Below are 26,789 nucleotides of genomic sequence, written 5' to 3'. Positions count from 1 at the left end.
ATAGCGGCGGCGGGGTTTTGAAACTAGAGTCAGCAATTCCAAGATCGCCGCTCTGATACCATGCTAAAATATGAAAATTATGAGAGAATATTTGTTTGTGGGAATTTTCTGTGTATTCTTCTCCTTGTAGGAGGTCATATTTATAATACAACGAAACCTGAATGGGCAAGTAAATAATAAATTCCTAAATCTATTTACAGTAGGAAATCAGGAATTAAAGTAAATCAATTACAATTATAATAGGAATTCTTGGTGTGTAAGGAAAGTAAGTCAATATCCACAAGTCACGCCAACAATCAATACACCTGACTAAGAAGCTAGCAAATCTAAAGTAAACAAGAAAACTGAGACAACCCATATCCAGATATCAGCAAAATGATAAAAGCCACCCAAGAAGCTAGCAAATCTAAAGTCTCAACAAAATGATAAAAGAAAAAACTAAAATTGAAATTTCATCACTTGAAATATGAATACCTATCAACCCTCTGCTTCTTTGTTTTGACCAAATTTGGGGTGGAGGATGGGGGCTGGGATTCTGGGTCCGTGGGTGTTGGGGTTGCGGGCTACAGTAGAGGGTGGTTGTGGGTTGGAGTTTGCAAGTGGTAGTCATGGGGGAATGGGGGAAGAAGAAATCGTCCAGGGAAGAAGGAGAGCGCACAGGAGGAGAGAGAGAGAGAAAGAGAGAGAGAGAGAGAGAGAGAGAGAGAGAGAGAGAGAGAGAGAGAGTTGTGAATTTCCCAATTTGCCCTTAATTTTAACATAAAATTTAACTAAGTTGATGGAAAGACCAATGATGCAACATGAGATCTAATTAAAACACAACCATAACAATTTAACAATATGAGGGACGAAAAGTAAAGTTTGATCTTAGTTTATGGACCATTGCTACAATTCAGCCTACAAAGAATATTAGATGTGCTATAACTGTTGTGGAAAATAACTTACTTGCAACGAAGAGAGATGTACACAAAAAAATCAGTGATGTAAAGAAAAACCGGTTACTAGAGAAGAGAGATGTACACAAAAAAAAAATATTTCCAGTTACATGGTGAAACAAAAAGATATATAGAGGTTGAAATCAGCAAAATATTTAAATATTAACTAAAGAAATAATAATTAAAACGTAATTACTAAAGTAAAGACTAAGATATTACTTAATTACATATATTAAATTAAAGAAGTTGGCCAAAATACAAAAGTAAAGAAACTAATTTTATATTTTTAAAATGAAATAAAAAAAGCAAAAAAACTTCTCCCGATGAAATTTTGTCGGCAAATGTCTATGCTAGATTAGACTTCTCCCGACAAAATTTACATAGCCGATGAAATGTCGTCGTTATAGGTCTAATTCAGCAACATTTCGCCGAGATAGACATGTGCCGATGAAATTTCGTCTGGAGAGGTTTAAAAAAAATATATATAAACTTAGTATTTTTAGGTAAATAATTTTTTGTATTTAGTTTCTTTTTAGTAATTAAATAATATCTTAGCCTTATTAAATTACTTTCATTAGTAATTATATTTTAATTATTATTTACTTAGTGAATAATGAGTATTAAATATTTTAATTAACTTCATAAATTGTATTATTTAATAAATAGTAATTAATTTTTTAAAAATAAAATATTTAAATACTAATTATTTACTAAGTAAATAATTATTAAAACATAACTACTAATTAAAGTAATTAAAAAAGGGAAATCCAGGTTATGCTATTTAAAGGGTATAGCCGGGCGGCTGTACTGTTAAAATATTCTATTTATAGAGTATAGCCGAGCGGCTGTACTCTTAAAATATTATATATATATATATATACATATATATATATATATTTTATGTTGACATTATACGACCAAAATTACAAATTCTAGTTTTATCTGAAAGCCAAAGCTAAACTAAAATTATTAAAAGATTGTTCAATCTTAAAATCCAGTCACATTTCACGTTCACTAATCACCATTTGAATGTATGCTAATACACACACTCATAAATCCACCATCTCTCTAAACTCACCAGAAAAAAGTTCAAATGAAAAGAAGAAGAAGAAACCCAAAAGAATTACGAAAATCTTCTCATTCTTCTGCTGTATGCCTTCTTCAACAGAGCTTCACGTCCAGGAAATCTGTTTGAATTCTCAACCATCCAACCTTCATCATTCTCTTTGTTCCTCCCTAATCCAACTTCATTTCCAATATCACCCCCACCCTTTTCCAAAATCCCCAACTTCTCCTCCCTCTCCTCCCTCACCCCACCTCCGTCTTCCCTCTTCATTCTCAATCTCCCCCTCCTCTCCCTCCTCCTCTCTCCACCTTCCCCCAAAACCTCAACCTTCTTCTTCTTCTCCCTCTCCCTCATCCTCTCCACCTCTCTCTCTCCTCCTCCATTTTCACTCAGTCTTGGAATTCTTCCACCTCTAGAAGTACCCAGAAGCTCAAAATTCACTTTTCTCCAACCAATCTTGTCATTATTATCCCAACCAAACCTCTCACTCATTTCCAACAACTCAGAAACTCCACCTGCACCAAGAGCACTGCTCCTGTTACCATTCAGAACGTTCTCAGCCAACTCCCATTCGATCCGGTCCTTGTAAACGGCGTCGTCTAGGACCTGGTCTGCGAGCTTTGCCCAGTCTTCAAAGTCACGGGCTCGGAGGTTCTTGGAGATCCATCTGAGGTAGCTTGAAGGGAGAGTTCCTAGCATCTTGCCCTTGTGTTTTCCAAAGTCTATGACTCTGTCTCTTGCAGGTGGTGGTGTTGTTGAAGAGAAGAGAGATGGTGGTTTGGGGGTTTTGGGTTTGAAAGAGCAAGAGAGGTGGAGGTGAGGAGAGGCGTGAGAGAGGGTAGGGTTTGAAGGTGAAGTGTGGAGATGGAAGAGAGTGCTCAGAGTGGTCATGGTGGATGGAGGAGATAATGTTGAGGCAGAGAAAAAACAGAGTAGGTTACATTTACATGTGATTTGGAACACTGAAAGGATATAAAGGCAATTTACAAATGTAATAGTTCATCATGATTTTTTTTGAAAAATATTTCATTAATTACGAAGAAATAGAGTCTTCATATTTGAGGCATGTATGGTAATTTTATTTCTTTCCATCTATTGTTTTTCCCACTATTTTAAGGGAAAAATGATAACTTCATATTGAAAATCAGGCCATTTAAGTTAACTTTTATTAGTGATTAAGTTGAAGATTAATGTTCATCTACATTTCAAACATGCTATTTTCAGTCCTATTATTTTAACGAGATCAATATTATTTAGGTCTTCTTATTTTACACATCAACCTTAACACCATATCACTTATATTTAATTTTCTATCAAATTGATCATGTTATATTTGTCCGTGACCAACAAAAGTGTCAAGATGAATTTATTCTTAAAATATTTATTATTAGACTAAATTAGAATTGATTTCGAATATGACATTGATGTGTGACATATGAGAATGAGAATTACATTGCTTTAATAGAAAAATTAGGGATAAAAATGATGCGTAAAATATAACAAAGCAAGTAGGAGAAAGAAAGAAACCATTTTTCCCCTTCGACCAAAAAAGCCATTTTCCCTTATCCAACATACGAGGTTGGCACTCTGCTGCTCTCTGATTTTCAATCCTGACATGTCAGCTTCTTGGCACACACTCAGCAGCCTCACTGCTCTTTCGTTAACCTCAAAACACCGCCGTCTATTACCATCGTCGTCATCATCATCACCAGCATCAGCCGCAGTATCTCAGTCGCTCACAGTCGCCCACTCCTCGCTCACCGGATTCCAAGAACTGTCCACGGAGCCTAAACAAATTGAAGCTATAAACTTGAAAGATGCCCGCAAGAATCAGAAGCAGAACGACGTCGTCCCAGATAACCAAGAAGAAGAAGAAGAAGAAGAAGAAGAAGAAGAAGAGCATGGAATTTCTAAAATCCCAGTGCCCAGGCAGAAGTACATCCCTGTTTCCAAGGCTGAGCTGCTGGACGGCGTCGTTTCGACTGTGTTCCAAGACAAAAATGGCGATGAAGATGATGCTCTCCAATACTTTCTTCTTCTCTCTTCGTAATCCCATCGAACCCATTTCAATGGCTGGAAGAAACGAAGAAATATTGAATAACCAAAAGCTGTTTAATTTGCAGGTGCTTGGACTCTATTCTTCATGCTGAACACAAAAGCATCTTGGAAGCAATGCGAGCCGATTATTTTGATTCCAACTCCATGGAACACAAGCAAACAGTTAAGGAGGTTGATGAACAAGTTGTGAATAATGGGCAGGGCTCAGATTCTGCTAGGAGTGGCATTAATGGAGTTGAGAGTACGGAGGCAGATGGGAATGAAAAAGTTGAAGCTGACAAGCAAATGCCATTCGATTATGTTCTGGGGTTGAAAAAACTCTTGGGTTCTTCGGCTAAGAACGTCAAGAGGTATCACAAATTTTTCTTTAAGTTAATATTTTTCTTCATTTTTACTACCCAATTTGTAAACTACTGGGAAACTCATCAAGCACAAGCTGGAGGCTTTGAAAAGCTTCAATGGTAGGAATTATGCTTAGTGCGTCAGGTCTAGGATTTGTTATACTCACTCTAACACTGGAAAACTGTATGCTTGTAATTGTTACAGAGTATATTTGATTTGAATTGTATCAGAAGACAACTCTTTATCTAATTTCATGTTATAAAATTAATTCTTATTCCAGAAATAGGACAAAGATGGTACTGTGTTGGTTATTGTTATTTTCTTTACAATGCCAGTTTGAGGTTAAAGTTTGAATGATCTCCTTTTTAATTTTTTGGAGGCTTGCACAATGTATGTTCTATATTTATTCTCAATTCTTCTTCAGACTCATGGTATGGAAACCTTTGACATCAATCCTATGCAATATTTTCTTTTGATGTAGAGTTGCTGTTTCCGCTCGTTTCCAGCATTCTTTCATGCAACTTCTTTATGATGCTCAGTTTGAAGAACTATCAGAAAGGGATTTAATGCTGACATCTGCATTGAACACTGATTATCTCCTTACTTTGCCCGTATATGTTGACTGGAAGAGGGCATCTGAGTCCAATGCAATAATATTCAGGTGATTCTAGTTTTTATATTAATCTTTACACTGATTCAAGCTGAATCATGAAGCCGTGTTGCATTATGACTAATTTTATTCTTAAAAAACATAGATTTTATGTTTCTGGTTAAGAGTCAAGATCCCTGAACAGGATTTATGTGACCATTAGTGTTGAGCTGACCACTTTCAAGATAGTAAACTATCTAAATATTGACTCCTGCCAGGCGAGGATATGCAACAGAGAGGCAGAAGGGCCTACTACTTGTGGAAAAACTGGATTACATACAGTCCAAACTTCTACAAGGAGCCTTCTTCATCGTATCAAAACCATTGGGGAGATTTGGGAGCTGGATAACTGAGGTCATTGTCTTTTTCAGAACAATGGCTGCCTCTTCATCCTGGGCAGCAGCCTAGAGGTTTTTGTTTCTTTTCCCCTTTCTTCTATATTTAGTTTGACATACTTTTTCTCTCTTGCTTTATGACAGGCATTCAAAGTTGCTTGTCAAACTCCAGAAGTACAAGATTTGACTAAAAGAATGCAACTTTGGCTTAAGGAGCTGTCTGTTTTTCAGCAAGCATTTCGTTATAATGAACAAACTTCTGATGATCGTCTGAGAGTAGAGCAACCATCAGATAGGGACCTCCCAATATGGTTGGCAGCACAGAGAGCAGTATCTCGTTATGAAGGGCTTTTATCTACAGTTGGACCCCGTGGAAGGCTCTTAAAGAAGTTGCTTTCATGGATTGGACTTATTTCCCCTACACCAGAAACACCGTTTGAGTTGGATGGTGATACTAATGCTTCTGACCCTTATGCAAGGTTTTCCCAATAATTTTTTTTTTTTTTGTTCACATTCCATCACACTTTATCCCTGTTTTTCTATATCCAGTTGTTTGCTGCTTTTCCTCTAACTTGAAGAGAAGCTATTAACTTAACTAACTGAAAGCAGTACCAAATGTCAATCTTCTTGACCAAAATGAATTTGAGCTCAATATAGTGGTGTTGGTCCCTTAAATTTTTTTTACATTTTTTTTGGTGTATTGGTTTCCTTCTCTTAAAAACGTTTCGAATTCGGTTTTTTTTTTTTAATCTCTTATTTATTTCGAAGATTATATAGAATTGATTGTATTGTAAATATTAGACTTGAAGTATTCACATTGAAGTTCAAACGTTAATTGATTGAAACAAAAAACTGACTGGTTGCATGAAGGACCATTTAATCTAATGCCATGTTAACAAGCGATTTCATATTTCAAATGTTTGGCCTGCTCTTATAGTCATGGATTTTCTATTTGGAACCTTTAATGGTCAAATAATAGTAATATTGTTTGCACAGGCCCATTTTCTTATCAAGGATATCACTTAGTGACATATGGAGACCTGCTACAAGGAAATACTGTGGAAATGACATTTGGAAAATGCTAAAAACTTCCGTTTCTATTCTTTTCTCACAGTCAATCCTCCAGGTACTGCTCATATATAGTTTGATTCTACTTCCTTAGTTACCTCTTTTGTATAAGCAAACCTTCTAGGATGATTAGTATTTCTCTTCTGTTGTAGATATAGTTACATGCTGATGGTAATAATATTTGGTGTCTTTGCAAATTAGGAGGCAGCATTTCAAGAATTGATTCTGCTTTATACCAAAGAAGTAGATGACAGCAATACTGACGATAATGCTGACGTTCCATCGCTGCAGTTAAAGATTTACGAGAGAATTCCTATTCCGGATCTACCAGTAAATACTTCTGTCTCAAATTTAAAGCTCATCCAATGTAATTGTCATTGCTTCTAGCAATTTATTTTCAAAGTTACTCAGTATTTTTTCTAGTTCCTGCCTATTGATTTTCTTGTTGTTTTTAATTTGATTTGTAGGTTATCTTTCCCCACAAAAAGCTATCTTTCCGTATCATAGACACGGTATGTAGATCATTGTTACATGCTAACAATTGTGTAGCTTAGTGGATGGATAATTTCCAGAAGTAGAATCTCCTCTCCTCACCTGGCTACCATCTTTTTAGTAAAATTTTGACTTCTTAAATTACTATTCGCTAGTCCTCTACAAATAACCATTATTGAAAAATTAATGAATGTATTTATTTGGAGGCTTTTTTTTTTCATTGCTACGAACTATCTATGCATCCTAGCATAAGCATATGAATGATACTAAAACTATTAATTTGGTTGTTTATGGTTTTCTCCCCCTTTGGAACCAATCCCAGCTTCATTCTTGTTGACTGGCAGTGAGTTCTAGTTACTGTGGTTATTCATATTTTGATTTGATAACTTAGGAGAAAAAAGAGTAGGATAATGCTGATTATTGAATAAAGTCCTTTTGTATTTTGAGCCTCATGGCCGTATTCTGTTAATTTGCAGGTACGCTTGGACATCGCCTCAATATTAGGGCTTTCAGCATACTTCATAAACTACAAATTTGAGAATGTCTTATATTCCCCGTATGCATTCTCTTTGTTTTTAAGTAGTTGTTTTTTAATAGCAAGATGACCCTTAATTCTAGTGCTCGGTGATTCCCTTTTCACCTTCCTTTGACTAATTTTTCTATTGAGATTGTCTCTCAAAATGCAGTTTAATTTCCTTGGAAATTGCCATTAATTTATCTTATTTTAATATAATGACAGGTCAGCAATATTTCTTGATGTGGTTGCAATCAGCGCTCTCATAATTTATGTGTCCCGTGTGGTTTTGGGATACAAACAGACGTGGGATAGGTATCAAGTGAGTCAACGTCATCTTTCTATTCCGAGTTTACCATTATATATTTCTGAATGCGATATTCAGTTTAAAGTACTTAAGTGATTTCCTAAAGGAGCCTTGCATTATAGCTTTTGGTCAACAGGACGCTTTATGAGAAAACCTTGGCAAGTGGATTTGGCTCAGTTCATTTTATTCTCGATGCTTCTGAACAGCAGCAAGTAAGGATCTGCTTCAATGACTTGGGTTCACTGGACATGTAGGGAGAAGGGTACATTAAGGGGGGGAAAATGTAGCAGCTTAGAGTTTCATTTGCTGGGAGTTCAATTGGTTTTTACGCAAATCACAAGTAACTTCCTAAATTTCAAGCAAAAGAAATAATAATGTTAAAAAACAATAAGTTGCATTCTGTAATTAGACCAGAAGAAATAGTTTTAATTAGTTGCCTCATTCAGTCAGATTCTCTAGTAAATGGTTTAGTCACATGTTAGGTTAGGCACTGCTATTGGTTTGGTCTTACATATTTCCTCTACATGACATCTCTTGATTTTAGCGAAGATCTTAAGATAAAGGTCAAATTCGTAAATTATAAATGAGTCCTCTGGTTGGGAAAATCATATTTATGTTCTTCTGAATGTAGATCTTGATTGTAGCACAAATTTAGTCTGACATCTAAGGAGAAAAATATAAATTTTGGAATGCTTTATGTGATCTACAAAGCCCAGTGTTTTCTTTTCCTTCTAAAAATTGTCTTGTTTTAAGCCAAATTCTTTGCGTAATAAGACTTGTGCAAATAAACCTATTAAAGAAGATATGATGTTTTCGCTTTCTTCCTTGCAGTTTACTTATAAAATGTCCCCAAATTAAACTATTTTCCTTTTTTCTTTACAATACTGTTTGCAGTACAAGGAAGCCATTTTGGCCTATGCAATCCTTCTCAAAACAAAGAAGGGGAAGGTTTGATCTTAATGCCTAATTTGAACCTTTTAGTATGCTGTGCTAGGAAGTTATAAAGCTGCTATCTATGCATGTTTGAAGTAAATCTAGCTCTTTACTATGATGTTTATTGATTATATTGAGTACGATGCTTGCTGCTTATTACCTTTTATATCCTTTTGTTCCTACTACTTTGATTATTTTGTACACATGTAGAATGAAACTAAACCGACATTATTTTCGGTGGTGAATGTAAAACACACAGGCAACAAAGAACAGCAGCAGTGATAAGGACGTTGAAACCAAAAGAAGGTTAAGAATGATGAGCGTGTACAAAAAAAAAAAAAAAAAGAAAGAAAATTTCCTGCTATCATATTCATAGTAGAAGAATATGATCCTAATTGAAACAGATTTCTGATAGTGCTGCTGTTATAGAATGTCTGCCTGGGAGGCACATAGGGCAATTGTTAAGTTGATTTGATCCTTTGATGGTTTAATTGCACCACTCAGCTGAGCCTGATAAGAAATCCAAAATTATGATAAATTACAAGAAAAGAGAATCCAAGAATCTTTTATGTTTGGATAAGCTCTTTAAAAAAGTGCTGTCTACATTGAAGCTAATTATTCCACTTATCATTAAAAAAACCACCAACTCGCTGACCTGCTAAAGATGCATGGGGCAAAGTTCTTGTCTTAGTTGTGAGGGTTTAGGAGGCCAGATATATCTCTAAGATCTCTGGTATCTGGTTTTTAAACATAAATTTTCTTCAACTCGATGAGAAGTTAGGTCTGTTTTTTTTTTTCTTTAGGAATTTTTTTCAGCAGCATGAATCACCAAGATTTTCTGACTGCAGCTAACATGTCGCCAGAGTGTTGGAGATGACTGCGAAAGATTTATGTATGATGTGTTTAAAGTAAAGGTAAGAAAAGTCAATTAAATGCCAATTTGACTATATGCAGGGGTGGAGGGAAGGCTGCCTTTGGCTATGAATTTTCAGTGATTGTTGGTTTACGCTCATGCAGGTTGAAATGCCAGTTGACAAGGCAATTACTACATTATTAAGGCTGGGCCTAGCTACAGAAACTCCTATTGATGGAAGGATTAGTTTGCAGGCTATTTCCTGTTCCGAGGCATACGAGTCGCTAAAAGAACGCTGGAATAGTTTGCTTGGTTAAGATTTTTTATTGCTCATTTCAAGGTCCCGTCACCATACAAACGTCTCTACTACAAACCAATCTCATGGACAAATTTATTAGAAAATAGGTCATGTAATTGTATAGGTTATATTATATCAAAAGGTGTAAAATGTCTTTTTCCTTAAACCCCCTCAATAGTCACCGTCAGTACATCAGCTTTGCACATCATTTGCTGTTTGAAGGTAGAAACAGGGCAGGTTGTTAGGAGAAAGCCAGAACCTAAGAGAACAGAAGCAAATCCATTCAAGAGGACAGTGCAATGCCAAAGTGCTGCGTAACCAGAATATATACAACAGTACGGTCCATGGCAATGCCTATAACCTGCTTTGATTCACACTTGATTCCAAGCTAGATCCAATGCTGAGACAAGAAGCTTGAATTTTGTACATTTGTTAATTGATAAATATTAGAGAGACATAAGTGTAAATGAGCCCATACTTTATGGTTGATACAAATACCTTGAACTCATCCTTGTATTGATGGTACATATTTTGTTTTGTCAAAAAGTAAGAAGAAAATGGAATGTTTCCAATCTTTTCTGGGCATTGGTTCCAACAAAAGGATCAAGCTGTGCATATCAATACATCTATGATCCTCATAATTAATTGTTCCAAGGAACCCAAACTTACTAATCAATCATAGTGAGAGAAGAAAAACCGAAGAACGAGATGACAAGAGGCCTTTGCATTCATCAGTTTTCCACAAGAGAGCAGCAGCAATGTTAAAATTGTAGCTAGTAAACATCCCTGCACCTGTGGAAAATGGACAATATGTAATACTTGTTTCTCTCTACCTGTACATAGCCCCAAATGCTATCACCTCATCAGTCCCATGCACTTCCTAATTTATTCCCCATACCGACCAAAAAAAAATGAGAAAACAATTTGTTCCCATATGAAACCATAAGATGGCTAACAGCTTCCCATTAGTTCAGAGGTTGAGCTTTGGTGAAAACAAAAACTCCTCCACCACCAACAGCACGCCCCAGAAGCATATTAGCATCCAAGTAAGAAAGGTAATATAGTCCTCCTACTGATTGCCTACAGTTTTAAGCAAGTATTATCACACAAATGACAAATGTATATCCAGGAAACTTGCTACTTATATTTATCAAAATATGATTAAGAATGATGTACCGTCCTGGGTCTCTAACCGGAATTTGAGCTTTGAAATTACGGAGGTACTGCAAGATCTGTACACACAAATTTAGATGTAAAAAGAAAAATTTATAGTTGCTAAGTTTCATGTGATGTCAGAGTAAGAAACTCAGTGACAAGGTGTGTTACCTGTAAACTTAAAAATGATCGTGGCAATATTGCTGGAGCTATTAGAGCCTGCAGCTCTTCACTAATTTTGATATTTTGAACATTAATCTGGCAAATACAACTTGCAGGGTTCAGATAAATTTCAAGAAGATTACATTGAGAAGATACCGTGTAGCAATTGAAAATGGAGATGTATTATTTCATGTAAGCAGTATAATCAGTTCATAAGACAATCAAATCAGTAGTAGGAAAGGTCACAGCTCACATGCCTTAACTTTTATGGAAGTGATAAGAGTACAAAACTGTAAACTAACCTCTTCAAACTGAAGGTAGATGTTACGCACAGAAACAACTGAAAATTTTGCAGAAACTAGCAGAGTGGCACCTTCTTGTTCCTGCAAAGGGGCATATGAATTTGATGCCTGCATTCCCTGGAGGACAGTAACCTTCTAGGTGAAGCAGATCAAAAGTTTACCTCTAACAATGGCGGAACACTCCATCTGACAACATTACGGACTACTCCCCCGCTGGACTGGTCTTTGCATTCAAATTTCTGAAAAATCTGCCCAACCTATCCCCACGTTCATGCAGAAATAAGCAAAACATAAAGATGACAAAATAAATCAGTAACTATAAAGAGAAAAGAAAAAATTAAGTCATCTATGAGTTGACATTTTAAAAGCACAAATGAAATGAATGATATAAAATAAGAGATATTAAGTTTGTGGATATAAAGTGTGAACAGTTAAAATTGCGAAGTTCTTCAGAAACAAAGCTTTCGTAAAAAGAGAGGCTTTTAGCCAATATTTCACAGTTAACAAAGAAACTGCAAAGCAGAGAGGTTAATTCAATCAACCAGATTCTTCAATAAGCACAGGCTTTCAGCAGTTACTATTTATATGAACAAAAGAAAGCAGGGGAGAGGAAGTTAATTGAAGCCTAAAGATATTCAAGCAGAGAAAACAATAAGAAGAGGACCAAAGGCTCAATGGTTTAAGCAGAAAAAAATTGCCTCCTTTTCTTTGGGTAAAGAAGCTTATTAATTTATTTCGAAGATGATAAGATTTTGAAATATAGTTCATTGTTTATACCTGAAAAAAGGGTACCCTTGCAGCAGCTTCCAGAAGAATGAGAACATCAGAAGCAGAAGTATATTGCAAACGCCATGTCCCATCCAATTTCACCAAGTCTAACGGTGCACCCTTGTTATAACCCTCCACACTCACCTACCAGTCTTTTACACAAGTTATTATAAAACAATCTCAATTCTATGATTTTGCACCCTCTTTTTGCATAAAACTAACATGCACCTAATGTATGTTAAAGCAATTTCATGCACTGTGCAAAAGATTATTCAACAGAAAGAGACAGCGTCACACCAGAGCCTCCTCTATAGAAGAGCGTTGATTGTCAGTCGTGACAAGGCCCCTTTGGGTGTCTTGGATAGCTCTCAACAGCTCATGTTTTTTGCTCTCTACCGCAACCTCCACTGCCTGGAACCCAAAAATGCCAACTTTTTAAATTTATTTTAATGTAGAAATGAATTAAAAGAAAACATAACCACAAGTAAGAAGACAACGAAGAATAAGAACCTGGGCTGTCTGGGTAGCAACAGCTGCCAAACACGGAAAGAATTTCTGAGTGGACACCTTTTGGGTGGCAATAAGCATTGAGCTGTAAGGCTTAATCTTATTTACACCTCTTGTTGCACTTGAAGGGAACAATGGAGAAGAAAGAGCCAGGTCCATAAGAGATTGATGCAAATTTGGTTTATGACCTAGACATAAAATCAAAAGCAATTCAGTTAACCAGTCTTGTATACTTTAATGGCAGTTTCTTTGCAATTAAAGGGTGATGCTTATGAAAGCTAGAACCGTTATCTCCAAAAGAAAATGTGCAGTATTGCTGGTCCAGTTCTATGCATTATAGTTCAATCAATCAGCAGCCTATATACTAGTGAAGCCAAAATAAGATAGATATTATCATTGCAAATCCACTTCAAATTCAACTGAGAGTTTCTGAAATTGTGTAAACAAATTAAGGGATTAAGGGGATACAAGATATATAAGCATGAAGAACAGAAGAAAGGAAGAAAAAAGTTTCAATAGTCAAATACAAGAATTAATCTGTTACCTTAGCTGCAAAAGTTCAAGAACTCTTATCCATATGAGAGGTGGCAGTTCAATTCAAAATTGATTGAACAAATAATCATAAACAGAAAAGAGCACAGGAAATACAATAGCTCTAAGGTGAATATGCAATAGGGTAACTGCCAAAAGAAAAAAAGGATTTGAGAGGAAAATAAAGAAGTTATATCATAAACAAAAGAATACCTGGTAAGAGTTCTCTGTCTGTGGACTGTGTGTCTGTCTCAGGCTCTCTTCTCTGCCAATGCAACTTAAAAGGAGGTACCCAAGCCCAACTACCAAACTGCCCATCTATTCTATCCCCCCCTCCCCTTTCCACTTCATACTTTTTGAGGAGCAGTAAAACTTTGTATTGCTCCTGGTAATTGGGAAGTTGGGCTCCACTTTTAAAGGTACTGGGCCTATAATGTTGCATAGTTGAACTCGCCAACAGGAGGGGTTTACTTCATGTTGAGGAGGTGTGTTAGGCGTACAATCCTCCTCCGGTTCAATAGTAACTATGCAAGTAATCAGATGGTTATTAGTGCAACTCCACCCATTTGCCCTTAGTCATGGCAAGGGGGGAGCTAGGGCAACCACTATTCACGTGAATAGTGGTTACCCTTGCAAATAGTATTTTATGTTTCCACTCATTGCCATGGCTAAGGGCAATTACTATTCATTTTTTTGTTTTTTTCACAAATTTTTTAATGAAAATAATTAATTTGGATAATATTTTCAGATAAGATTTCTGGGTTCGTACATATCAATATTTATTATAAAATTCATATCTCAATCGGATAAAATTTTGGTATTTATAGAAAAAAAAAAATCAGTAATTTTTTGGTATTTTTTTTTTTAAAAATTCAATTTTTTCATTTTTTTTATTGCACAAAAATTGGCTGCCGTTGGATTAGAGAAAAAAATCTGATCGGAGAGCCCAGAATGCGACACGTGGACTTTTTAGTGGTACTGTAGCGCCTGACACTGTAGCACTGTAGCAGCACTGTAGTGATGACGTCAGCACCAAAACGAGGGCTGGAGCTCGGGCCAACCTTGCCCTCGGACCAGCCCAGGTTGCTGGGTCCCACCTTACGCTCGGGCCTGGGCTCTCCGCTAGAAACAAATTTTTGTTTTTTTCTCCTCCCAGCCTTGGGCTCAGCTCCTTGCTGGAGCTACTCTTAAAGACTTTCTCATATAACCCTTCATCATTACAATCTCTCTGCAATTATTGCTTGGATTGGAACCTTTCTTGACTTAGGGCTGGAGACATATTAACGTTTTGGGCCTTGCTAAACAAAATATAAAATTTCTCATGTTATTGGTAAGATTTTTATATCTTTTACTGTAAAACAAAATTGTTAGAATTCAGTTACATGTTAGCCAAAAAGGAAAAAAAAAGGAAAAGAAAAAGAAAGAATACTACATTAATTGTGATAGTCACCCATATGTGTAATTTTTTAAAACAATGGACCAATTAACAATTTTTTTTTTCTCTCAAAAAACGATATTATTATTTTGTCTGCGGCAATTAACAATATTATCCTCTCTAACTTTATACTACATTATTAATAAAAAAAAAATTATTTTAGGGAGTTGATTTTCCTACTCCTCTTACGTCTATTTACACTCCATTTGTCCTCTTTTGTTCATTTACCCTCGTTGAAAATTCTATGTTATAGTAAAAGGTACTAAAAAAACACAAGGGAGTATAAGAGTATCTCCAATAGTAGTAGCAAACCAAACTCTTCAAATTGAAGTTTGTTGACCTAAGTGGCAATGTGAAAAGCTTTGTTTGCTACTTTAATATTTTGTGCCCTAATAGTCTTTTCAATTCAATTAATGTAATGTTATGTCAAAGAATAAAAACATGTAAAAAATATTTATATATTTATTGTTTGAAAAGAAAAAACATTTGCAAAGTAGGTTTTATTTTTCCAAAGTAAAATTAAAGGTTTTGAAGAGCCAATGTCAACTTACTAGTCCTGAAGCAAGAGAAAGAGGTTGCACCTTTGATGATTAAGTTTGACAAGGTTGTTGGAGAGGGTTTTGATGATATGGATCACCTTTAGCATTCCAAAGTTGTTGAAGAGGTTGTTAGAAATGCTCTAAGTGGACAAAAGGGTAGTAAGGTTTGGGGCACTGTAGCAATTAAGTAAAAAAAGCTTGACAAGAAAAGTGACAATTAAGTCAATGGAGGACTCGAGGCTTCTAGGGAATGACAACTCCGAATTTGTTCATCGCCCAGTTTTTCCAAACTTGGAAACTCTATATGTGTACTCTTGTGATAGATTAATGAATAATATTCTATGTTCATCCTTAATATCCCTTCAGAATCTAACCGCTTTTTACGTATCCCATTGAAATAGTGGGAAACTCTACTTGTTCATGGAGTTGGATCTTTTTCGCCAACTTTACTGATTTCCTACGACGTTGATGATAAGAAACCATATTAGGGCATAATCCATAGAAACACTTTGTCTTTTCATGACATTGATCTTCCAAACTTGTTTGTGCCTCTTGAATGAACTCATCAGCTTCGATGTGCCAGTTCTAGATGTCAGCATGAACTTTTTTACTTTTTCTTTCAACTTCATCAACAATACGCTTAATAGTGTCTTTTGTAGCTTCTACATTCTTCAATGGGCTCTTTAAATTTTCAAGATTGCTTTTGTAATGAATTAGATAAATAACCCACTTGACGTTCAACTCCCATTATTACATAAATAATTGCTTTTCAGATACCTAGTCAAAGTTAATTTAAAACTCAAAGCGATGAATGATTAAGATGACACATCACTCTAAGGAATCCAAATGTAGATTAAGAGAGAAAACACAAGGGAACACTCAATGATAGATAACTTGTAACTTTTAGGAATCCGCCAAAGAGGAAAGAGTTAAAAAAACATGAAGAAATTATTCTTCTCAAAAGCCAAAAACTATCAAATTGTCTCAAATATGGATGTTCCATTCCATAAGGGATGATGGATTTATGTAGTGTGGTCATGAAACAATGCTCCATGAATAGGTTAATCCTTATTATAACTTAAACTAGATACTGTTTGGGCCTAATTTGGCACACCCAGTCCAAATATCAAAAAGCCCATATCAATTTTGGACAACCACCAGCACTCTCCTTATGATTGGGCTAAAAACCTGTGCGCCCAGCCCAGCCCAGCCCAGGACCTCAAAAATAAACTTGGGCTTCGGAAAACAAAAAAAGAAATCAGCCCACAAGTTCCAAAACTCAATATGGGCCTGACATGATCAAATGAAAAAGAGAAAAACCCAAAGCAGAGGCAAACCCACGTGACTTCCTAACTTTGAAAAGTCAGCAATTTCAACTGGGTTGCTAAGGAGTTAATGAAGGCAGGTCTTAAAATAGGCAAAAGTCTCCAGCTTTTCCAGGCAAAAGAAAATCAAAATCCCTTTTCTATATTCAGAAAATTTTTGCTCCAGAGCAAGTGCTATTTCCAAGAGATAAGCAGGCTATATTTTCTAAAGAGATAAGTAGGATGTAGGGAGTTGTTCATCTGGAAAATCAAACTAACCATCACGGCAGATTGCAATCTCACAAGAGCAGAGAGATTAGGTTGTCTTTTAAAGAAAAGCAGGGAAGTGATTGACTTAAGACTGACTATTGATAAGTCTATTTTTTATAAAGATAACTTCCCTTTTCTAAAAAATAAAGATCTTGTTTTTTAGAAAATCTGCCGCCCATTTTAAAAGATTAAAATACCAACTCCAGCATTTCCTATAAATATGAGAGGAGGTCAACAAAAAAATAAAATAATCAAACAACCAAAAAATCAATCAAAGACAAAAACTCAAAATGATCACTTGATTTCAAAGAACCTTCAAACAAACTGAAGCAACCAAAAGCTCATTGAGCCACAAGAAATAAGCCAGCTACAAATCAAAACTTCCAAGTTTCAGACTTAGAGAAATAAGTCATTCAAAACGAGATATCTCTCGTTACAAATTTGGTTTAGCAAAAGCCAAACCAAGCAGAGTTCGGGTTTCACAAATATGAAAACCTCAACAAATTTATGGAGAGCCCTGATCAAGCAGAACAGATACCACAGTGCAGTTCCAGCTCAGTAATCCTTAAAGTCCAGCCTCTTCTGCCCCCTTCAGACTGAAGAGACCGCGATTTTGCCTGTTCAAAAAGCCTTCCAGGGCTTGAAATAGATTAAAGGTCTGCCAAACTCGAACGTTGGTATTGATTTACAGCTGAAGCTTGGCAGTTGAAGTTGTTGACAGTCCAATCTAGCACAGGCATACCCAGTCCAGTCCGAATCAAAAGCTTCTACCCTGGCAGAAATAGAAGTCCAACATTCTTTTTGTCTTTTTAGAGTTGGTTTTTTCCTTTTGAGTTTTGTAAAAGGCAGTTCTGCCTAAAATCAGTTCATTTTCTCATCATTTATTCTGGCCATAACTACCAATTTTATACTGTGAAAAATTGTGAAGTCCTCACTAGTCTGAGGCAAGAAAAGAACTTACTTGGGAGATATTCCTTACCCAAATTCACAATCGCTTGCTTAAAAGTCAGTAACTTGACGTGTGAGTTATCTATTTTGAAAAAGTCTATTAAGATTTTCATTGCTAACAGTGGCACGGTCGCACACTAAAGAAAGTTGACTTGTTGATCAGTCAATGATTCTCAAGGCAATGAGGAACTTTACCCTACCATAACAGGAACAAACATAAAACGGGTGAACAGATACATACTTAGATTTAATGTAAAAGTCGATGCGATCAATGATTAAGATGAATTTAGTATGAACTTTAAATAAAAATGCTATTATCCATTTTTGAACAAACCCAAACCCATAGCATACATATTACAACCATCATCTTCTTCTTCTTTTTCATCCACTTGCTCTGTTATTTGTTGTCTTTTTGGTTTTGAACTACTTTGGATTAGTGACTTCTCAGGGGAAATCTTCAACTCGATTAGGCATTTCTCGACGATTAAGGAGTTTAATGATGGGACCCTGATAGTGCAAATTTCTGATAAGCAAAAGCCTTGCAGAATTGGTATATCAGAAAATTTCAAATGCTGCAAGGAATTGAAAGCAATCTCGTAATAATTTCCTGAATCTTCGTCATCTCCGTTGCTTGCCACTATGTCTATCAAGTTTTTACAGTCCCCAACTTCTGACCTTTTGAGTTGATGTAAGCATTTAGCCACCAAATAAGTTGTCAAGTATTTCAGTCCCTCATAACCTCCTACCCCTAAAGTGGTTAGGTTCCAAAAGGATATTGCGGATAAAGTTGTTTTTTTGTTATTGGTATAATTGAAATTTTGGGAATTGTTTTTTAAATTATTTAGGGCTTGAATAATTATTTATAATTGGATGAGATCTAATGGCAAGTGATCAAAGTGTTCCTGAATATAAGAAGAGGAATTTAGCTACATGAGCAAATATTGCAAGAGAATTATGTATATCGTTAACTAACTAGAAATGTTGTTTGATTAGTGTACAGACAATGTCCGAATCAAGTCTTTCTTGGAATCTTGAATATTCGGAAGCAAAAATCTTCACTTTAGCGCATTCAAAAAATCTTAACTCTCTGAGTAATGGCCACTTGGAAACATGCAACCCCGGATAGAAACTCCTCAATTGGGGCAGATATTCAAATTTCGCAAGTGTTACTTTAGAGAACACAAATTCAGATGTCGTTTCTACTCATTCCTTGTCAATGGCAACAATTTCCTCCAATATTCCACATTTCTCGACATGCGACTATTGTTTTTATTGGATAGATATGCTTTAAATGTTTTGATAAGGTGTAGGCAACAAATCATTTTAATAAAAGAAAAATCTCTAATACTTAATAATAATAATAATAAAAATTGCTAAGAAAATATAAGAAGAGGAATTTAGCTACATGAATACATATTGCAAGAGAATTATGTAACTCGTCCACTAATAAGAAAGGTTGTTGGTATACAAACAATGCCCGAATCAAGTCTTTCTTGGAATCTTGAATATTCGGAAGCAAAAATCTCCACTTTACGACATTCAAAGAATCTCAAATCTTCGAGTAATTGCCATTTAGAAACATGCAACCCCGGATAAAAACACCTCAGTTGGGGCCTATAATTAACTAATTAAAAGATACCCCAAAAAAAAAAAAAGGGTAAGGCACACGCGTGAACATGTGCTGAGAGACTATAATTCAATTACATGTTAAAAAAAACAGAATACATTGGAAATACATAAAATGTGATGGTCACCAATATGTGTGACATGCGACAAGAGGCTGGAATTTAATTACATGTTATGAAAAAAAATGAATACATTGGAAATACATTAAATATGAGAGTCACCCATATGTGTAATTTTTCCAACCAATGGACCAAGTAACAATATTAATATATTATCCTCTCTCACTCTGAAAAAAGACTTTATTTTATTGACTTTTTAGCTCTATATATGTAATAGAAAAATAAATGACAATAAAGATGATGAGGACAAACAAGACACCACACCCAGCATGTGGCACAACCTGACAGCCTTATTTGTTTTTATCCACATTTAAAATATCCAGATATTTAAATATGTAGATTACAAAAGAACCCTTGTGACTCAGCTATATGTTGAAAAGGGTAGAGGAGAGAGATTGTTGAACACACTTGTGACTTGGATGTTGATGACTGGTCAGGAAAATATATATAGAGTCCAGTGACAGAACAGATCCAAAAAACCAAAAAAAAAAAAAAAAAAAAAAACCACTTTCCAGGAAACATCCTACATCAGGCACGTGGCAAAATTCCGTTGGCTTCTGGTTCCTCACATTTTAATACGTATCACCAACTAGATCTCACCACGTCAGCAGTTAAATCCGCAAACTGCGGGACCCCAGTTACGTGGCAGGTCGCAACCGGACCTCGTGTAGTTATAGATAATATAGTCGGCCGCAGCAGATCAGGCCCTCTATTCTCCCTCTGATAACGATTATACCATCCCATAACTACAGTCCGGGGTCCTCTAGAACAGCTTCTCTCTCTTTATCTCTCTTTCTGTTCTTCGGTCTGTAAATTTCTCTCTCTCCCTATCAATCTTCTCCGTAATTGGGTTGGAACCCTAAAGGGTTTTGGTCGAGCTTTGTACCTCAGATCTCGAAGTTTCGGTCCGATCCGTGCCCAAAATGCCGGCGGTGTACGGTTCCCGATTGACCACATTTGAGGACTCCGAGAAGGAGAGCGAGTATGGCTACGTCCGCAAGGTTCGTTCCGCTTCCCTACTCGATTCGAACGGATCCGATTCATCTTCGTCAGTTTCCTTGAATTCGATATTCAATTCGATCTGTTTTGTTTGTGTTCTAATTGATTTTTTAAGTGGTTGGATCAGTGCTCTGTTGCTCTGTATTTTGTAATTTTTGCGATTTTATGGTAAATGGCTTAGTTGTGTTTAATTGATCCAAGTAGCGGCATTTGTATGTTCGTTGTGATCAGTATGTTTGATTGCTTGATGAGTTTAGCAGATACGATTTGCAGTTATCAAAAAATTGGGTGATTGATTAATCGGAGTAGAAAGATACTGAAATCTAATATGAAATGCTATGAAAAGACTTCACCTGATTCATTTACTGCTATTTGTGTGTTGGAGCAGCAAAAGTTGAGTACTTTTCTGCTGCTTTAATCACGAGTCATATCGATCTTCTCCTTTTTGGGTTTGTTGATCATGAGTTATAATGTTATCATGTGTCTATGACCTGGTTAATTATGTATCTTTGTTATGTTTATTTGTTTACTGCCATAATTATTGTTTTATTATTATTGTTGTAGCTGAGAGTTGAGAAGTTTGTTTTTGCGTGAATTGCTTCTGGCTAATTGGATTTAGCAAATATAATTGACAGGTCTCAGGACCAGTCGTCGTCGCAGATGGCATGGCTGGAGCTGCTATGTACGAGCTGGTTCGTGTTGGACATGATAATTTGATTGGTGAAATTATTCGGTTAGAAGGAGATTCTGCCACAATCCAAGGTTACTTGTTTCTTCATGTTCATGCTTTCTTGTTTGCATTCATATCTGTTCGTGTTTGGCTTCCCTCATTTCAATAGAAGAAATCATTTGCTAATATTTATTGGCTTGGTATAACCGTAAGTTATTTTCCATGACCATTTCAGTTTATGAGGAAACAGCTGGGTTGATGGTGAACGATCCTGTTCTACGTACTCGGAAGGTGAGTCTGTCATCTTATTTGACCCTCTTTGTTTTATGTTGCTTTAGCTGAATCAGCTAATAATTGTTATTTTGATGTTTCAGCCTTTATCAGTGGAGTTGGGACCTGGAATATTGGGAAATATTTTTGACGGAATCCAGGTTTGTTTGAACATTACTTTGAAGCTTTTTTTTTTTTTTTTTTTTTGGTTTTGCAGACTAATTTATTCTATTTATTACTTTGCATTCTCTTTAGCCAAATAGCGAACCTTGAGAATTTTGAGAATACTTTATTAATTGGTGCAATTTTTTATGCTTACCTGCTTCTTATTTTATTATCTTTTTTTATCATGGCAGAGGCCTTTGAAAACTATTGCAAAGATATCTGGTGATGTCTATATCCCACGTGGTGTATCTGTTCCAGCTCTTGACAAAGATATACTTTGGGAGTTTCAGCCCAAAAAAATAGGTAACCTAATTCAAATTTGTGTATCTGTTTAGCGGTGATTCTGAATTTCATTGTTAATATGGTGAGTTTGATTTTGAAATTCATTTCCACCACTGATGGCAGGTGAAGGTGATACTCTCACTGGTGGAGACTTGTATGCTGTAAGTTTTGTAGCATTGAACTGTTGGATTTGTGAAGGACTTTATGAAGGATATTGTACTACTTGAGTATGATCATTTTCTTTCGAGTTGAATCTAAATCTAGGATGGCATTTTTGGCATTGCAGACTGTCTTTGAAAATAGTCTGATGGAGCACCATGTTGCGCTTCCTCCCGATGCAATGGGCAAAATTACTTACGTCGCACCACCTGGTCAATATTCATTGAAGGTTTGACTGACTTTTGAATTACTATTTTGGTCTCCCATTCTGTGACCATCATTGTCGATTGACATTGTAGTATGTTTGGAGTATGTTTATACATTTGCATGTATTCAAATTATACAGGGTTCTGTATACAGCATGTCTTTGACTAGATTAGAGAGAGAGTATATAATAACTTTATATATGTACCTGGTGGATTTTTGAAATCATGGTCTGACAGCTAGAAGACATTGGAACTCATATTTCCATGAAATTGTATACAAGGAGAATTATAATTTGAAATTTGTCCATGATGCGTACTCCTCTTGGACATAATGTATCCTTTTTAAACCCATGAGATACATGTTCGGCAGCTTTTTCACCAATGCATTGACGACTCCTATATGCATTTGCAGGATACTGTGTTAGAGCTCGAGTTTCAAGGTGTCAAAAAGAAATTTACTATGCTTCAGGTTTGTATAGTTTGCTCTGTGGGTTGTGCCTTGAGATTGTTCATACACTATGGTTCATCATTGTAAACTATATTTTATTTGGTATGCATATTTGCAGACTTGGCCTGTACGTACACCAAGGCCTGTTGCATCAAAGGTTGCTGCTGATACCCCTCTACTCACTGGACAGGTACATTAAATGTTTCTTCTATCGACTCTTGTTATGTTTTCGGATTAGTGGTTCCTGACAACTTTGTTTTATATCAGCGTGTTCTTGATGCCCTTTTCCCCTCTGTTCTTGGTGGGACGTGTGCCATTCCTGGGGCTTTTGGTTGTGGAAAAACGGTTATTAGTCAAGCTCTTTCAAAGGTACACATATTGATTAATTATGAGAGATTTCCTATTGTTATTTATACACTGGACTTCACAGTAGATGTTTTGCTTGTGTGCAGTACTCTAACTCAGACACTGTAGTTTATGTTGGTTGTGGAGAACGTGGAAATGAAATGGCCGAGGTATGTTTTTCTAAAATCAGATAATTATTTACCTATTTCGACTGTCTTGGATTTGATCAAGTCAAAGTAATCAATGTTGCAGGTGCTTATGGATTTTCCTCAATTGACCATGACTTTGCCTGATGGCCGTGAAGAATCTGTGATGAAGCGCACAACACTTGTGGCCAACACTTCTAACATGCCTGTGGCTGCTCGTGAAGCTTCAATCTATACTGGTAAACCTTAATTGCTGTCTCACTAAGCTTTCACTAATCTAATAAAGAACTTTAGAGTGTGAGAGGATGATATTTTATTCTTATAAAAGTGCTTGATTTCATTCTACTTCATCACCTTCAGTGGTCCATTACATAGGCCAGCAAAAAGCATAGAGATTGACTGTGGCCCAGATAGGAATTGAACTTTTCTATAGATTTTTTTCTGTGAAAAATTACTTAGATTTGCTGAAGTTACTGGTCTTCTGGTGAGTTTGAGTCTAATTATTATTTTAGGAATTGGTTTCATATTCTTCAACTTGTGTCCTTGAAATTTTCAGGAATCACTATTGCTGAATACTTCAGAGATATGGGCTACAATGTCAGCATGATGGCAGATTCAACTTCTCGATGGGCTGAAGCATTGCGTGAGATTTCTGGGCGGCTGGTAATTCTCATCCTTTTTTTTTTTGGTTTATTCAGAAATATGCTATTTAATTGATTTATACTCTCTCTCTCTCTCTCTCTCTCTCTCACACACACACACACACACACACACACACACACACACACACACACACACACACACACCCACAAGCAGACACACACACACACACACACAAGCAGACACACACACACACACACACACCCACAAGCAGACACAAAAATTATGTCATATGGCTTATTTTCGTTCACACACCCCTTAGGAAGCTTTCATATTTTCCTTCTATAAATGAAATATTATTTTCATCCTTTAATGGCATTTGTCTTGCTTTTACAGGCAGAAATGCCAGCAGATAGTGGATATCCTGCTTATTTGGCAGCTCGTTTAGCATCATTTTATGAACGTGCGGGTAAAGTGAAATGTCTTGGTGGACCAGAGCGTACTGGTAGTGTGACCATTGTTGGTGCTGTTTCTCCCCCAGGAGGAGATTTCTCAGATCCAGTGACATCTGCAACCCTTAGCATTGTACAGGTATAATTTGCAATGCCATTTTTATGCATGAAATTATAGCTAATAGGAGGCTTCTTGTTGATGCCTTGCAAGTTTCTGCCTTGTTAAGTCATGAATGCACCAGATTTATGAGCTTGAGAGCAGCAAGAATAAGACATTTGATTCGTTCCAGCTGTAGGGGTCTATTTCTCCTGGGAAAAGACGACCTTGATTATCTTACCTTAATCTTTTACTCTCATTAATGATTTTTTGCCCTTTTTGCAGGTTTTCTGGGGTCTGGACAAAAAACTTGCCCAGAGGAAGCATTTTCCTTCTGTGAACTGGCTTATTTCCTACTCTAAGTACTCAACAGTATGTTCATTAACTGTTATCCCTTATCATTTATGAAAGGCGGCCCCTTTTTTGGTGTCACTGATTGAAACCATATTTGATCGTTCATTCCATTTTGTTGATTGTTTGACTTGTTTCTGTGTGTGTTGTTTGTAGGCATTGGAGTCTTTCTATGATCAATTTGATCCTGATTTTATCAACATCAGGACAAAGGCACGTGAGGTTTTGCAACGAGAAGATGATCTGAATGAAATTGTCCAAGTAAGTCTTTTTTGCTTGTACTATGAATTAGGGGGTTCTTCAATCCTAAGGACAGAAACCATCCTATATATTTGCATGTTACTTCTCTAACACTCAACTACAAATTACTGTAAACATTAAAGAGTGGGGTGATGTTTTAGGTTGCCCTAAATTGATATCTTGGTTACTGCAGCTTGTAGGAAAGGATGCTTTGGCTGAAGGAGATAAGATCACCTTAGAAACTGCAAAGCTTTTGAGGGAGGATTATCTCGCACAGAATGCATTTACTCCGTGAGTTCCAGCTCTGTAGTCCTGTTGAACTTTACCTGTTCTAATTATCCATATCATCTTTTCTTTGTTATTTTTGGTTGGGCCTGGTAAGCTTATTGATCTTTTACATGATTTGCATGGCTGGACAGATATGACAAATTCTGCCCGTTCTACAAGTCTGTTTGGATGATGCGGAATATCATTCATTACTTTAATCTGGCCAATCAGGTGAACTGTTTATCCTTTTCTTTCCTTTCTTTTTATGACCTACTATTTCTGCATTAGCTTATGTTTGGTATGTCTGAAGAATCGCGTCTAGGTTGATTGAGTTTTTTCTTTCCTGTTCATATAGTAAGGGTAATGATGGATATTAATATTATCATTGCTATACATATTTTTTTACCCGGAACTAACTCCTAGAAGGGTGCAATGGATAAAAATTAAGTAGTTTATTTATCATACATAGAGAACTTCTGAGTTCAACTGAAAATAGCAAAGTAAATTGAATGAGCAGTGGTTGTGGGTCCTTTATTGATATGATGTGGTTCTCAATATGCAGGCAGTAGAGAAAGCAGCTGGTATGGATGGTCAAAAGATAAGTTACAGCCTAATCAAGCACCGTTTGGGAGATCTCTTTTACCGCCTTGTGTAAGTAGCCTTATAATGCTGAACAGGGGGGAACATTTTAATAATTTATAGGAAGCGAGTCTTTAACCCCTTTATGGTGGTGTGCAGGTCACAAAAATTTGAGGATCCGGCAGAAGGGGAAGAAGTAATTGTGGGAAAATTTAAGAAGCTACACGAGGACCTGACAAGTGGTTTCCGCGCTCTTGAGGATGAAACCCGATGATTGAACAGCTCAAAACTATGAGTTTTAGATTATTCGAGTGGCCGTTATAAATTGCGTGGTGATGCAGTTTGAGTTACCGTGGATTCTTTTTGTTGTGCATGAAGAACGACAGTTTTAGGTTTTGTTGTGCCACCACTTTTGCTTTGATCATGTGGCAGTTGTTCTAGTTGGAATGTGTAGTTATAGTTTTAATTATTGTATTCCTGTCGTTCCCTTGGGGTTTTTGTTCCCACAATAAGAGACTAGATCCCATTCCTTATTAATGTATTTAAACAATAAGGTAAGGTGTGTATGATTTCCATTTATCATTTATTGGTTCTTTCGGCGGTCCCCATTTCTCTCTTCTGCATGTCTATTTTAGTCTGGAAATGAAGGCGCACAGAGAGTAAAAAGGAAAAGGAATAACAAACATGCCCTTGTTAAGACGATCCAAAAATCCCCTTCTGTTTTCTGATACATTAATGTGCAATACTGAAATATAGTCACATGGTATAATCAACCTAAACATGTTAAATCATGAGCGGGTTGAAAAACCACATGATGGTGTTATGGGTCTCACCAAAAATTCGCTTATGTTTCCCATCCTTTTTCTCCGAGTAGCACCATTTGGAAAATAATTTGGGTCAGGTGGTTAGTTTGGTTTGAATCATTGTATAGCTGGGCTGTGGAAGAAGTGATTAGTAGTTCTAGCTCCAAACCTAAAGCTCGGTAAATTGGTAAGGT

General features: G+C 36.3%; 4 protein-coding genes across 8 annotated transcripts; 2 read left to right on the top strand and 2 right to left on the bottom strand.

The window, feature by feature from the left end:
- On the bottom strand, positions 1,892-3,112 carry LOC109947811. The gene has a single exon (XM_020558978.1). It carries the CDS (start codon positions 2,890-2,892, stop codon positions 2,059-2,061), a length of 834 nt encoding a protein of 277 aa, XP_020414567.1. The 5' UTR covers positions 2,893-3,112; the 3' UTR covers positions 1,892-2,058.
- On the top strand, positions 3,486-10,358 carry LOC18782262. Of its 4 annotated transcripts, none has more exons than XM_020559730.1 (14): positions 3,486-4,047; positions 4,125-4,409; positions 4,883-5,062; positions 5,269-5,404; positions 5,530-5,864; positions 6,382-6,511; positions 6,745-6,783; positions 6,921-6,965; positions 7,422-7,501; positions 7,685-7,781; positions 7,889-7,978; positions 8,661-8,714; positions 9,548-9,613; positions 9,717-10,358. In XM_020559730.1, the coding sequence occupies exons 1-14, from the start codon at positions 3,617-3,619 to the stop codon at positions 9,867-9,869; spliced, it is 2,121 nt and encodes a 706-aa protein (XP_020415319.1). In that variant the 5' UTR covers positions 3,486-3,616; the 3' UTR covers positions 9,870-10,358. The 4 variants fall into 4 exon arrangements, 3 of the variants coding, with proteins under 3 accessions (XP_020415319.1, XP_007217022.1, XP_020415320.1); XM_007216960.2 differs by having other exon boundaries at positions 6,655-6,783; XR_002270739.1 differs by lacking the exons at positions 9,548-9,613; positions 9,717-10,358 and having other exon boundaries at positions 6,655-6,783; positions 7,903-7,978.
- LOC18781669 (probable plastid-lipid-associated protein 10, chloroplastic) lies at positions 10,398-13,591 on the bottom strand. 2 transcript variants are annotated; one of them, XM_007215518.2, is made up of 9 exons: positions 13,489-13,591; positions 12,748-12,932; positions 12,535-12,648; positions 12,247-12,381; positions 11,631-11,726; positions 11,470-11,550; positions 11,177-11,263; positions 11,027-11,082; positions 10,398-10,930 (listed from the first exon to the last, which is right to left on the bottom strand). In XM_007215518.2, the coding sequence occupies exons 2-9, from the start codon at positions 12,901-12,903 to the stop codon at positions 10,816-10,818; spliced, it is 840 nt and encodes a 279-aa protein (XP_007215580.2). In that variant the 5' UTR covers positions 12,904-12,932; positions 13,489-13,591; the 3' UTR covers positions 10,398-10,815. The 2 variants fall into 2 exon arrangements, with proteins under 2 accessions (XP_007215580.2, XP_020415321.1); XM_020559732.1 differs by lacking the exon at positions 13,489-13,591 and adding an exon at positions 13,289-13,453.
- Positions 20,233-26,400, top strand: LOC18781851 (V-type proton ATPase catalytic subunit A). The gene is made up of 20 exons (XM_007214881.2): positions 20,233-20,517; positions 21,151-21,277; positions 21,421-21,476; positions 21,560-21,616; positions 21,812-21,923; positions 22,026-22,063; positions 22,189-22,290; positions 22,680-22,736; positions 22,834-22,905; positions 22,983-23,084; positions 23,168-23,230; positions 23,313-23,445; positions 23,763-23,869; positions 24,203-24,397; positions 24,641-24,727; positions 24,863-24,967; positions 25,140-25,237; positions 25,366-25,444; positions 25,776-25,864; positions 25,952-26,400. The coding sequence occupies exons 1-20, from the start codon at positions 20,440-20,442 to the stop codon at positions 26,064-26,066; spliced, it is 1,872 nt and encodes a 623-aa protein (XP_007214943.1). The 5' UTR covers positions 20,233-20,439; the 3' UTR covers positions 26,067-26,400.

This window comes from Prunus persica, chromosome G3 (genome assembly GCF_000346465.2).
Source record: "Prunus persica cultivar Lovell chromosome G3, Prunus_persica_NCBIv2, whole genome shotgun sequence".
Lineage (NCBI taxonomy): Eukaryota > Viridiplantae > Streptophyta > Magnoliopsida > Rosales > Rosaceae > Prunus > Prunus persica.
This window is presented reverse-complemented; position numbering and strand designations above follow the sequence as displayed.

Excerpts from the sequence above, each read along its gene's own strand:
- LOC18782262 (XM_007216960.2), top strand. The coding sequence starts at position 3,617 with ATGTCAGCTTCTTGGCACACACTCAGCAGCCTCACTGCTCTTTCGTTA. Across the intron at positions 6,512-6,654 it reads TCTCACAGTCAATCCTCCAG|GAGGCAGCATTTCAAGAATT; the intron begins GTACTGCTCATA and ends TTTGCAAATTAG. Across the intron at positions 6,784-6,920 it reads TTCCTATTCCGGATCTACCA|GTTATCTTTCCCCACAAAAA; the intron begins GTAAATACTTCT and ends TTTGATTTGTAG.
- LOC18781669 (XM_007215518.2), bottom strand. The coding sequence starts at position 12,903 with ATGGACCTGGCTCTTTCTTCTCCATTGTTCCCTTCAAGTGCAACAAGA. Across the intron at positions 11,264-11,469 it reads TCTACCTTCAGTTTGAAGAG|ATTAATGTTCAAAATATCAA; the intron begins GTTAGTTTACAG and ends TGTATTTGCCAG. Across the intron at positions 10,931-11,026 it reads CCGGTTAGAGACCCAGGACG|GCAATCAGTAGGAGGACTAT; the intron begins GTACATCATTCT and ends TTAAAACTGTAG.
- LOC109947811 (XM_020558978.1), bottom strand. The coding sequence starts at position 2,892 with ATGACCACTCTGAGCACTCTCTTCCATCTCCACACTTCACCTTCAAAC.
- LOC18781851 (XM_007214881.2), top strand. The coding sequence starts at position 20,440 with ATGCCGGCGGTGTACGGTTCCCGATTGACCACATTTGAGGACTCCGAG. Across the intron at positions 22,906-22,982 it reads CCCCTCTACTCACTGGACAG|CGTGTTCTTGATGCCCTTTT; the intron begins GTACATTAAATG and ends GTTTTATATCAG. Across the intron at positions 23,231-23,312 it reads GTGGAAATGAAATGGCCGAG|GTGCTTATGGATTTTCCTCA; the intron begins GTATGTTTTTCT and ends TCAATGTTGCAG.